Here is a 13,793-nt window from a genome sequence, read left to right on the forward strand (position 1 = left end):
GCTTTCCACCACGTGTGTGTGTGTGTGGGTGTGCGTGTGTATGTGACTGATACTGAGTTGAGATGTGTATTTACAGTGCATATATGACATCTCATCTTCTAATCAAATAGCCTAATAAGATCTTTTCTTTCAAGACTATGACAGGAAACCAGGAGAACTTCACTGCCATGCTTAGCTCCACATTATGTGCAAATCAAAAGCAAACCAGGACCATGTGAAGAATAAGGGTTTTTTTGGTGCCAGTGATTCTTCATGTGTAGCACACAGAATCTGAAGAATAAGTACTATCATTAGATGAAATAAAGGCAGGAAGTTTTTCAGTAAAGTCCAAGAGAAGAGATTTGTGCACAAAGCGGTTGAGGGTAATGTACTTACATGGACGGAGATTTGGTTGGCAGAGAGAAAAAAAAGAGTTGGAACAAACATGCCCTTTTTCAGTGGTGGACAGTGAATAATGGAGAATCGCATGATTCACTGTTGGTATCACAACAAAAAAAATCTAAATGAAGGAACTAAAGATAATACCATTGAGTTTGTTTTACCCACAAAGCTAGTGGGAGTTTGAGCTGGGTGGAAGATGTAGAGAGGTTCTGATACTATCGGGATGGGTTGAGCAGGAGGGAAGTGCGGTATTATGTTGATTAGTGTGAGGTTAGGCAAAACCCTTTAACCTAAAAACAGGAAGCTAGATTATTATCCAAAGGGTGATATAATAGGAAAGTTCAAAGGTTCAGAGGTTTAGTTATTATCATAGCATGTATCCATATACAACTCTGAAATTTGTCTTCTCCAGATAGCCATGAAACAAAGAAAAAACATGAAAGTCAACAAAAAATCTAAACAGAACATCAACCCCCAAACATTCTCCCCTTGCAGAACAAAATGGAAAAGGACTGGCGATAACAAACAGAATATAAAAAGCATAAGTCTGAAAAAGTTCACAGTCCATAAATGCAATAGTCCAATCCATAAACATAGAACCATGATACCATCCTACAATATCACCACCATTCATCGAAAGACAGGGACATCACATGAGCATGGAGAGGCCTACCCGCCTGCCACAGTGATAGGCTGCTCATAACCTCCTTCTCAGCAGCGATCTGATACCTATATGTCCTTTTATACCAGTCAATTAAAGCAAGCATGCAAGAATAGCAGGTCATGAAGAAAGCTAATGATACGTCAGCCTTCATTACAAGAGGATTTGAGTATAGGAGCAGGAATGTCTCCCTTGGTGAGACCACACTTTGAATATTGCGCAAAGGTTCACCAGACTGATTACTTGGATTGTAGGGACTTCTTCAAAATTCTGCTGGTTCCAAAAAGATTCCCACCAAACACATAATCCTCTGCAAGACATCAGTTCCTTTGCAACCTCCTTGTCTGCTCTTCTGTCCCACCAAACTCTTCCCATCATATGGCATTTTCCCCTGTGGCCACAGTAAGTGCAACAAATTCTTGTCTTCCCGAAACAGCCCTTCCAGATGAAGCACTGATGTGCTTATGCTCCTCCTAATCTAGCATACTGCACTGGAGAAACCAAATGCAGTTTGATGATCATTTTGCAAAGCACCTTTTGTGGGCTTTTCCATTTGTATAGTCTGACTTGCTAGGCATGTCCCGCAGCCTTGCTATTGACAACACATGGACAATGAAGCATAATGTGCTTCCAAATGCTCCATTACTTCAATTGCTCTCATCTTATAAGATATTCCCCTTTTTCTACTCATCCCTGCTACACCTTCTCCACTGCAGAAAACTAAGTTGTTTCCTCCCTTTTCCAGTTCTGACAATGGGTGTTAGACATGAAATATTAATTGTTTCTCTTTTCACAGATGCTGACTAACCTATGAGCATTTCAACTCTTCTGTTTTGCTTTAGATTCCAGAATTTGGGTAAGAGATTGAATAGAAGAGGATAAAAGCACACAACTGAATTTAAAAAAAATTTTTACTATGATATTGAAGGAAAATTGCTGTGCTACTGCAATTTTTGCCCCAGATTATTATTGTAGGATAATCACAAAACAACCCAAATACACAATTCAGCTCTCATTTTAAATTCAAATCAATTGTCATTTTTATATTATAATGTAACTTTGTGTCGATATCATTAAATAACACAGCAATTTTGGGAGCAGAAGAATAGAGATGTCGGGGTCAGAGTTGCTTCACTGTAGGGAAAGGCTTAGATACAAAACTTAAGTGATACAGCACCACCATATGTGGGAGAGTGTAACTACAACTACTCAAGTTTATAGACAATTTCTGTTATAAATATAGGCATTGAAATTTATACTAGCAAATGCTGACACAAAATATATTCAGGTCGACGGCTTTTAAAATTGATAATTTGCTTTTTGCTGCACCTGTGTTGATTAAATCACAAATCCACTTGATCTTTAACTGGAAACTTGAGTACATTAATTTATGATTAATAGGTCACAGTTGTAAACAATGCAGTAACTATTTTACCTGTAATATTCTTTCTCCTTTTGGTTCTTAACTGACAGCTCTTTCAGCGCTTTGAGTTCAGACTGTAATTTCCAATTTGCCTGTTCATGTCGTACTGTTTCTGCAATACGATCACTGAGTTGATGCTGTGAGGTCTGCAGGCTGTTCTCCATCAATAAAAGTTTCTCCTCTTTGTGTGCCAGCTCCTGTGCTGTGAAGTAAAACAGCACTACTATGATAGGATTCATAATTTTGTTAATGTTCCAACAATAATCTCTGTAACAATGAAATTAATGCACAATACAATAGTCCCATCACTGTGGGAATTGTTTCATTATCAATCTATCATTTAAAATATTTACATTACTATTCTTATGCAAATATTCAAAATGCAAAATGAAAGTTATTGCTTGCTTGCTATAAATTGGATTTTAAATGTTTATCAGACCCACTGGCAGAAAAGTAACAATCGAATATTACGAGTTTAAGGCCTCACTATGATCTATTGAATGGATAATATAACTGGTAATGCAAGAAAGGAACAAATAATAAATTTTTTCCCCAAACTTGACTTATTTTAATAAAATGGGCCAGATTTTGTGACAAGAATGATGACAAGGCTAACAACATGCTGCAGGTTAAATCCAGAAGCTACTTTGGATAAATGCATATACCATAGTTCATTAAGGAGTACAGAGCTTCTTTTAAAGGTTTTGCACTTCTGCACAATGTGCAGCTCCTCTGCTAAACCCAATATTAAAATTAACAGTGAACTTGGGGATCAGTCACTAGTGCTAAGATTATAGCAGGAGTAATTGAACTTTCAACTTGATACCTACTGCCAAAATACTTCTCTGCCCTTTGCCGATTGAGAAGCTATAGATACCACTGATTTTTTGGATGCTGTGCAGAATCACATGTAAAACTACACTCTGAAACCTGCAAATCTGTGAGTAGCTTCCCTGAATGTGCCATTTTTCATGGCCTATTGCAAAACACTGGCCATTGTACATAGGCTTAAAATTTTAAATGCTCCATGAATAATACTAGTCTTGTGTCACTTCTGAGATATTATGCATGTCACAAAATAACATTTTTTGTAGTATGTTAAGCTGCATTGCCGATGTAAACCAATATTTACTAAATAAAATTTCTTTCATCATGATTTTAATATTTATTGTGTTTGCTAATGGTGAAATTTAGCTTTATCAATCTGGTGTTTATCTACGTAACAACAGGACTGTACTTCTAAAGTTGGATATTTATTATGAATTCCTTTTTGACATACTAATGGTGTAATATTGATACCAGATTGATACAAATGCAAACAATTCTCTATAAAGTGTATGTAATTAATATGCAATATCCTGCCAGAGTGAATAAATCTGAATAAATAACACTGTAAAATAAAATAAAATTTTTGCAGTGAAGAATGTTGCATGACTGACAAACAGATACTAATAAAAGATATATAGCCTGGAATACTATTTCTAGGATGGTTAGCTCTTTAAGTTGTGTATTTTGCATGATAATTTTGACCAAATTTTGGGGTAAGGTCACATTATTGATAACAAATTAAAGTTTAACACACTTTCAATAAGAATCATTTAGAAAATAATTTAAACATGCACTTGTAAAAGAGCTACACACACAAAATGCTGGTGGAACACAGCAGGCCAGGCAGCATCTATAGGGAGAAGCACTGTCGACGTTTCGGGCCGAGACCTTTCGTCAGGATGATGTGATCCACCAGCATTTTGTGTGTTGTTGTTGTTTGAATTTCCAGCATCTGCAGATTTCCTCGTGTTTGTAAAAGAGCTATTTGGTCACTTCTTTTTATTTAGCTAAACAATTTTGATTCTATACTCACATAAGAAAAACATTCAGCAGTACAATTTACCATGCAGTCCAACTAGAAGTATCAGATCTTGTGTGGGTCAGCAGGATTTGGGTATCTTTGTCATTGTTATTGTCATATCTTTAAAATTATCAGGTACAGGTAAGTAATGTTAATGCTAGTGAACACAATAAATGACCAATAGGATGTGTCAGCTACTGCTGTTTCAGTATAATAATGAGGTTTTCCTCCATCTTCTCTTCTCTCTGAGGAGGGATTACAGCCAGCAGTTACTGAACTTGTCAGGTCCATAAATCTATGTTGAATGGATCAAAAAATTTAATTATAGGGTAGGTAGAAGCTGAAAAAATCCCCATTTACTTCATTTCCACTCTTCTTTCTAGGGGTGACATGATAAAACAGGACCTTTGTTCACGGAGGGAAATGTGGCACACAAGGAAAAATTATTAGAGAGCAAAATGCCTAATAGGACTGAAATACACAAAATGCGTGAAGCATATCTTTATAAGCTACTAATTCTTCGTAATGATATCAATCTCTAAGGTCTGTCTTTACATACATAGGTTCTGGAATAAATCTTAAAAATAAGGACATGCATTTTAATTGCATAGGCAAATTAGCAAAATTATGTTAAGTAAAAAGGAAATGAGTGTTAAAATCTTTTCTTTTTACTTCTCCAATGTCTGAAAAGGATTGACCTCCTTCCATGGATAGTTTTAATAAGCTGCAAATTCTCATCCCTTGTTAGCAGAACCAGATAGTAAGAAATAAAAAGGTTCATCAATTCATTGCCCAAGGCAATGCTACATTTCTAATACACCAAAGGACAATTCTGATGATAGGCAAAAGGCTAAGAGATGCTGTATTTCTATAACGAGTAACTGATATACAAGGTTTCGAAACAAGATCATTAAGTCTTGCCAGGTCAGTCAGTCCCAAAGCAAAAATCACACAGCTTTGAGATACAAAAGAGCTAATCAGAATAATTACAATAATTCATTAATTATTTTTATACATTAGAGACACACTTTAAATCTTAGGTATACTTTAGTAATTGTTAACAAATGAGAGTGAAATGAAGTAACCTGAAGTAATGAAGGAAAAATGGCAAAAAACAGAATAATATATAGTATTTGGTGTGGTAGAGCAGATCGTTCGGGCATACGCATTTGGTGTGTGCAGAAATCACAACATATTTCATATGGATGCATATTCCATATACTGTCCTAACGTACTGCTAAATAACCAGCAATCAAAATGAACGGAGACTCTCAAAACAAATTTTAGTTTATTTGGTTTATTATATTCATTTATTGAACTACAAGATAAACATTATTTTACATTATGGCTATATATACTGGAAATTCATATTCCATTTAAGTAATGTCTCTTTAGAAACAATGCTTATTACCATAACACTATCTTCATATCGATATTTGTGTAATTCCCAGTACTACTTCTTGCCAAGTTTAACAAAATTAATTATATTTCTTGAAATCATATTTCTACTGGTCTCTGTATGTCTAACAACAACTCTTAGAGCCTCTTTTAAGGGTATTAAAGAATACCAGCAGGAAAGCCTTCATTAAATTCTGCAACAGTGTCAATTGCAAAGTGCACATGCATTTCTGAAGAAATTATTGAATCTGGAAAAATCATTGATTGAGAATAGATCAATTATCTCACATTATTATTGTACTGTTGTCAGAAATGAATATATTTAAAAATTATCCTTAATCTGTTACGTAAAGCACAACGTGGGTTGGGTTTCATGAACCTGGGATACTACAAAATATTTCACAACTAACAAGGTATATCTTAGTATTATTGTTATGTTCTTTGCTAGAATCAGGGAGGAAATTGACATTCTCTTGCGGCTGTACCTGGAATGAAATTTTGGATCGAAGAAACTGGGATTACTTTAGTCTTAAGTAGCCGTCTTAATGCAGAATGTATCTGATTCATGGACACTTTAGGTAGACTGTCTTTTCTCATTCTATATTTTATTTATTTTTAATTCTTTCTTACTTTTCTTCTAATATTTGTATATCTGTGCACTTGTAATGCTACTGTGACACTGTAATTTCCTTTGGGATCAATAAAGTATCTATCTGTCTTATTTTGTTAAATATGCTTCTCTTAACATGCTGAATATTTTGGTACAAATATTGACAAAGTTATTAGTATTGTGTCATTCCTGTGTGAAACTGACACTGACTTGGGACTTTTACAATATGCGTAAATGAATCTAGTAAACCTGAATTGCTACCAGGGACTGATACTGCTATTTCCACCAGGAATGAGGGATACCATCAGAACTAATGTGAAGTTAAGCAACTTATAAGCCAGTCTTAGAACAAAGAAGTAGAACAATACAACACAGGAACAGGCTCTTTGGGCCACAATATTGTGCTGAACTATTAATTTAGAAATCAAATGCCCAACTAAACTAATCCCTTCTGCCTACAGAATGTTTATATTGAAGAACTTAGTTCTTCATCTAATAAAGACAAGCATGCTATATGGCTTCTTTAGTACCCTATCAAATTGTGTAGCCACTTCCAGAGACCTGTGGACTTGGATCCAAGATCCCTCCATGCACCAATACGGTTAACAATTTTGCTGTTAATAGTGTACTATCCCTTTACAATTGGTGTTCCAAAGTGCAACACTTCACATTTGACTGGCCTAGCCTCCATCTGCCAACTCCTTGCCCATGACTGCAACTGATATATTTCTCAATGTATCTTTTGTCAGTTTCCTGTGCTATTTACAACACTACCGATGTTCATGTCGTCTGCAAATGTATCAACCCACCCATCTATATTTTCATCCAAGTCATTTATGTATACTGTTTCATAAACAGCAGAGGCCCTAGTATGAAATACTACTAGTCACACATCTCAAGCCAGAATAAGTCCCATCAACCATTGCCTTCTGTCTTCTCTGGGCAAGTCAAATTTGAATTCAAATGGCCAATTCACCTTGGATCCTAGTCACCTTAGTCTTCTGTATGCATCTCCCTTGAAGGACCATGTCAAACGGTTTACTAAAATCCATGTAGACAACATCAGCAGCTCTACATTTATCTATCACCTTTGTCACATACTTGCAAAACTCAAGTCAGTAGGACTTGACTTGCTCTGCACAAAGCCCTGCTGACTGCCTCTAAATAGGCCAGGGTTTTCAAATGCACATAAATGCAATCCCTAAGAATTTTCTTCAGTAACTTTGCTACCACTGATGAGACATTCACCAGTCGCTGATTACTATGATTATCCCAATTTCTCTATTGAATAATGGAACAACATTAGCTACACACTATCCCTTTGGGACCATGCCTGTGGCCAGACAGGACATTAAGACATTGGTCAAGGCCTCAGAAATTATATCACTTGCTTCTGTCAATAATCCCATCAGTCTCTAAGGATTTATCCACCTTAATGTTATGAACCCCAACACTACCTCTTTCTTTATCTCAAAATATCCTAGCAAATTAACATAGTCACACTGAACTCTGATGAGGACAGCTGTGAAGATTTGAGATACTGGAATTGGGAAGATCCAGCTCAAAGAAGACTGCATGTTAGAGAAATGTCTTGACAGCCCAAAGGGGACAGGAAGCTAGGTGTGTTATCAGTGGATATGGGACCCTGACTGAATGTCATTGAACAATATTGCTGAAGGACTCATGAGAAAATGAAGACTCCAAGGCAGGTTCAAATAGGTAGAGACTTAGAATGAAAAATGTTGAAGATGGTCTGACTAGTGAAGTTAAAATTAACATTGAGTAACTGAGAATGGACTCAAATGAGAACTACCGTATTCCTTTTAGCTAGACAATGGAAAAAAAGTTTTGGAGAGAAATGATTTCTCAACATTTCCACTACTGCAAAGAGCAGAAAATGTTAGTCCAGCACAGTACAGGCCATTTGGCCCATAATGTTGTGCTGACCTTTTAACCTACTCCAAGATCAATCTAATCCTTCCTCCCTACATAGCTCTCCATTTTGATTTCATCCATGTGCCTATCTAAGGATCTCTTAAATGCCCCTAATATATCTGTTTCTACCGCCATCCCCAGCAATGCATTCCATGTGCTTACCATTCTCTGTAAAAAAAACATACCTCTGACATTCCCCCTATACTTCCATCCAAATATATGAAATACCCTTTAATACCCTATTAAACTGTGTAGCCACTTCCAGAGATCTATGGACTTGGACCCGAGAACCCTTCATGCATCAATACAATTAAAAAATACCCTTTAATATCCTATGAAATGTATGGCTTCTTTTATTACCTATTGCTGCACTGGGAAAAAGGGTTATATAGCATGGGTACAGGCTACTCCATCCAACTCATTCATGTCAACTAAAATGCTCACCTGAGTTAGTCCCATTTGTGTGCATTTGGCCCATACCCCCCTAAACCTTTTTTTATCCAGTGACTGTCTAAGTAGTTTTTAAACTTTATGATTGTATTTGTGGCTATCACTTCCTCTGGCAGCTCATTCAATTCAACCACCATCCTCTCTGTGATAAAATTCCCTTTAAATCTTCCCTTCTCACTTAAAGTTAGGGTCTTCAGGTTTTGGACCCCCTTATCCTTAAAGATCATAAGATATAGGAGTAGTATTAGGCTATTTGGCCCATTGAGTTTGGAAGATGGTAAGCATCCACATTTTCTATGCCCTCATGGTTTTATAAGCTACTGTAAGGTCATTTGTCTGCTCCAGTCATAACAGACCCATCTTTTTCAATCTCTCTTTATAAATCAAGACCTCCAGTTCCAGTGACATCCTTGGGAATTTTTCTAGTACCCTCTTTAGCTTTATCTCAAGAGTTTGACAATGACAGCATTGTTAATTAGTATATAATTTATCACTTTGATTAGGGCCATTTCAGTGCTGAGGGAAATGCAAGACAAGTATTCTGTTGTAGAGAAGATGCACACAGATTGATCTATAAAACGAAAAGGAAAGCAAAATTGGTACCACAGTAGCTGCTTAAAGGGTTTTGTGCAAGGGTTTCTGAGATGGGAGAGGGGAAAGGGCTGTTAATATTATTAATGTGCGCAAGGTGCAACACCTTTCACAGAGTTAATGGAAAATGCTGAAATGACTCAGCACGTTGAGTAACATTTATGGAAAGAGAACTCTTATCTCAAGAATATGCACTGTGAAAGTTACTTCTCAGAGTATTATTTAAGCAATCTAAAACTTTAACCTTTTTTCTTTCCACAGATGCTGCCTGACCTGCTGAGTGTTTCCAGAATTTTCTATTTTTATTTTGGATTTCCAGCATATGCAGTTATTTGATTTTTACCAACAGCAGAGCATCTTAATCCCATCTGACAGCAGCATCATCATACCTCTAAGTAATTTGATTGTAGAATCTTTAGAGTACAGAAACAGGAAGTGTGTCTCAATATCAAATCAGGTACAGAAAGTGAAATAAAGAAATTTTAGGCTAAGATATTAGGTAGAAGTAAAAACTGAAGGAATTATACTTTATTTCTTAATTGTTTATAGTTAATTTTGAATGCAAGAGAGTTTTTTTAAAAATATTGATTGTGATTTATTAAATTATCTAAAGTATTTAGACTGAAATGACATGACTGAACTCTTTGTATTTGGTTTAGTTAAGATCTACAATTACAGTATAGTAATTTCATAATATTTGATATATTCTGAAAGGAGCTAGAGGATAAGGTGGCATTGGGCACTTGCTAGATCTAGGAGTTAACTGTGCTTTCCAGAAGTTTCTAGAAGCTGATTTTCACCACAACATCTGGCCTTTTACTTATATCACTGATGGGTGTTGCAAAAATCGGTGTCTCCAGTGAGATATCAGGTACTAATCCTTTTAGAAATTGATTAATTCAGTGAAGTACAAGAAGACCATGAAAAACCTGCAAGGAGAATCTTAAGTCATTTAAAACTAAGCATGCAGAAAAATATTCTGGAAAATGGAAATTGTACTTAAATAATCCAGATGTGATAAAAAAAAGACACTTTTGGCAAGTAATTTGGGTATACGCTTGTTCTGTCAATGAGATATTGCATTTAAAATTTCATTGCGTCAAATATAGCAGAAAATTCCAGCATGCCTTACCAAGCTCTCTACGTTGTTTGTTGGTCTTTTGTAGATCCTGTTTCAGCTGCTCTCTCTCAGTCTTGATGGAATTGATATCATTTTCCTTTTGCTGCATTTCTTTTCCCAGCCTCTGAAGATCCATCGTTAAGGCTTTCACCATGCTGCCTTGCTTCTCAATTTCTCTTACCTTCCCTTTGATACTATCACGAGCCTGGAGCAGATCTGCTTCGGACTTTCTCAAGAGGTCATCTCTCTTCTGTATTGCCTTTGGAGGAAACCATGGAGAATATGTACAGTGGAAATTCACTTCTAAGAGCATTATTTAAGCAGACCAAAACCAGTGCTTAATCACTTGGATCAAAAGTTGATTGTGCCCATCAGAGGCTGCATTAAACCTTAAATAAGGAACATCAAAGTGAGTATGCAGCTTCAAACACATCTATCACAGAAGAGCTGAATTAAGAATGCATCTACAGGCTGATGAGGAAGGCTCTCACCAGCAGATCTAACTTATAGCCCTGAAATATGAATCAACAGCAGCAAATTCATTAACTTAATGGATAGGGATTGAAATAAATTTTGTTGCTAAGATGTTGAAAGGCAACACATTTTCTTTAGAATAAAAAGCTATTAATCATTGTAATCAGAAGGCTTTATTTAACTGAAAGGCTTGATTACTAGTTTTCCTCCTTGTCAAATGTCCTTTATGATAATATTCAGTTATGTTTCTGAAATGTAAGTAGAACATTTTCATTTAGATTGAGTTACTGCATATAATTGACTACATTTTTAAAAAGCACACCATGTGTTAGTTTTATTTCACTTCAGAAAACTCCCAATGTATTACTAGGCAATTATAAATGAAAAACTTTTAGGACAGCAAATTAGTCACAAATTGCCTCAAGCTACTATCAGTTTTGACCAATGTTTATGCTAAAGTGCTAATGACTTTTTCCACATCATTAGATAAGCAAAGGCTGGATTAAAATAACTCTCGGGGGAATGCAACACATGTTGCTAAAGAGGGTAGAATCCTGAATAAATTAGTTATGCAGTAGGTTTTCCAGGAATTGGTCTAATGAAAATGCTTGCAACCACAGGCAGGTTGACCCCACTCATTGGTAATACATAGAGGAGAAATTCTGCCTTTGGGACGAAAATATATCTTCGTGAATCTCCATAATTCTTTGTATTCACGATTAGCATTAATATTTATCATGAAAGAAAGATTTCAAATCTGCTATGTTCATTGTGATCAATTAATGTTATTAAAATATACTCAAATGTAATGCAATTTGTGTTTATATCTTTTCTGGTTAGGAAAAAGACATTCAAGTTGAAATTGGTCTTGTGTACAATGTGCTAACATATGCAAATTGAATTCCACCTACATCGATGTTACAATTCATTATCCTTGAAATCAAAGATGATTCTTGGTTGAATAGGTTCTGAGGTGATTATTGAAAACAATGTGAGATCTGCAGGTTCTGCCATAGTTGCTTGATGATACAGGCACCACCCCAGTAGGGTGGAGGTAATGCGCCACTTCTGCCATTTTCTTTGGGCTCCATTATGATCAGTTTCAAAAATATCTTTGTATTGTTATCTCTGTGCACCACTAACGTTTAGTCTTGGCAGAGCTCAGAGTGCTTACTTCAGGAGTTTTGATGTTGAGCATTGGAATAATATGCCCTCCCCCTCAGAGTCTGTGGTGTGTGGTTACAGCCTTAATGCCAGAGATGTTGGGCCTGTGAGTCCACTGGGGAAGCTGAAGGCCCGATGGCTGTAAGTACGAGGCTGGAGGCCAAAGACGGCCTATCCTGGGGTTGAAAGTAAGCGTGTGGGAGGAAGGAGTGGGACTTGTATTGGTGCTGTTGTTTTGTCACTTGTGTTCTGTGTTGTTCTGCCAAGCATGAAGAACATGCTACGTTGGCACCGGAATGTGTGGCGACACTCGAGGGCTGCTCCTAGCCAATCCTTGTGGGTGTTGGTTGTTCACACAAATCACGCATTTCACTGCATGTTTCGATGTACATGTGATAAATAAATGAATAAATCTGAATGTTGGCTAGGGGGAAGATACTGATTTGTTAATGTTACTAGTACAGTGCAATGCAAAACATCAGCTGATTAATTTCTACCCATTGCAGTTTCACATAAATTACATTTTCAATTCAGTATATTACTTTCCATGTTATTTTCAGAATAGACAGCTTGAATAATTTGTATTAAATCCTGCTCACCTGTTCTTGTTGGGTGCACAGTTTTTGACAGTTGTGGAGATCATTCTCCAGTTTCATAATCTGCTGTCCCAGTTTAGCTGTCTCCATCTGGTGTTTTTGTAAATCAGACGCCTTGTCAAGTTGCAGGTTTTGAGCAAACTTCTCCAAGTGTGTTATCTCTTTAGGTAAGGTTTAAATTAAAAATTTTACTGCGCGTTATGTAAGAGTGTAGTGGCAATTAAACTTTTTGTAATACCCATTTACAAACTGCCAGTTGAGAAAGGATGTAGAAGTTGTTTTGAAATTAACTTTCTAATATATGACCATAAGATATAGGTGCAGAATTAAGGAATTAGGCCATTTGGCCCATTGAGTCTGCTCTACCATTTTATCATGACTGATCCACTTCCCTCTCAGCCTCAATCTCCTTCATGTTCTGACCATTGAAGAACCTATCAACCTCTCCCTTAAATATACCCAATGACTTGGGCTCCAAAACCACCTGTGACAATGAATTCCACAGTTTCATGCCTCTTCTCCATACTCAATAGAGCTGAATTCCATGCAAATAAAGAACATTCCAATATATCTCTGAGTGTGTGAAGTCATTTGCTGCTTGACTTTTTATGATGTCTTTGATGGTCTGGAGTGAATGTTGAGGAATCTATGGGTTTTTCATTCTCATCTCTATGCCAGTGTCTGTTAGGTTGCTTTTGCCACAAGGATCAGGTGAGTCCAGGGGCTGTTATGGATTCGAAGCTTTGCAGATTGTCTGTAAGGAACAATTCTGAAAGTACCACTATGCCCGCACAGTCTGTGGGAACGATTTCCCAAATTAGGTTCCAGTTGTTATCATATTTCACTCTAGGAAAAATAAATGACTTACACTTGCATAACAATAAAAAAGTGTACAAATTAATTTATGGCTTTTGTTTTCCATCCGATTCTTCTGGCTCAACAGATTTCCTGGCCAGAGGTAGACAAAGACATGGAATTATTCAATAGGAACATGGGAATGCATCACCCCTTCCTGCACCATCCCTTGTTGTCCACATGAACAATTTCCATGAAGGTAGAGGCATAATGTAGATATAAATCAGACAAAAGGCAGGTACACATCTTTCCTTTGTGGGGCCAGAGGACTGGTAACAGCCAGCCT

At 36.6% G+C, this 13,793-nt stretch overlaps 1 protein-coding gene across 1 annotated transcript in view; it reads right to left on the bottom strand.

The window, feature by feature from the left end:
• Window positions 1-13,793, bottom strand: part of pmfbp1 (polyamine modulated factor 1 binding protein 1) — a 649,032-nt gene that overhangs the window by 98,164 nt on the left and 537,075 nt on the right. The window contains exons 28-30 of the mRNA XM_073070291.1: window positions 12,656-12,813; window positions 10,431-10,677; window positions 2,478-2,667 (exon numbers count right to left, since the gene is read on the bottom strand). Of these exons, the coding sequence (XP_072926392.1) occupies window positions 2,478-2,667; window positions 10,431-10,677; window positions 12,656-12,813 (595 nt within the window). The remainder of the gene's footprint in view (window positions 1-2,477; window positions 2,668-10,430; window positions 10,678-12,655; window positions 12,814-13,793) is intronic.

The sequence above is a fragment of the Hemitrygon akajei genome, chromosome 17 (genome assembly GCF_048418815.1).
Source record: "Hemitrygon akajei chromosome 17, sHemAka1.3, whole genome shotgun sequence".
Classification (NCBI taxonomy): Eukaryota; Metazoa; Chordata; class Chondrichthyes; order Myliobatiformes; family Dasyatidae; genus Hemitrygon; species Hemitrygon akajei.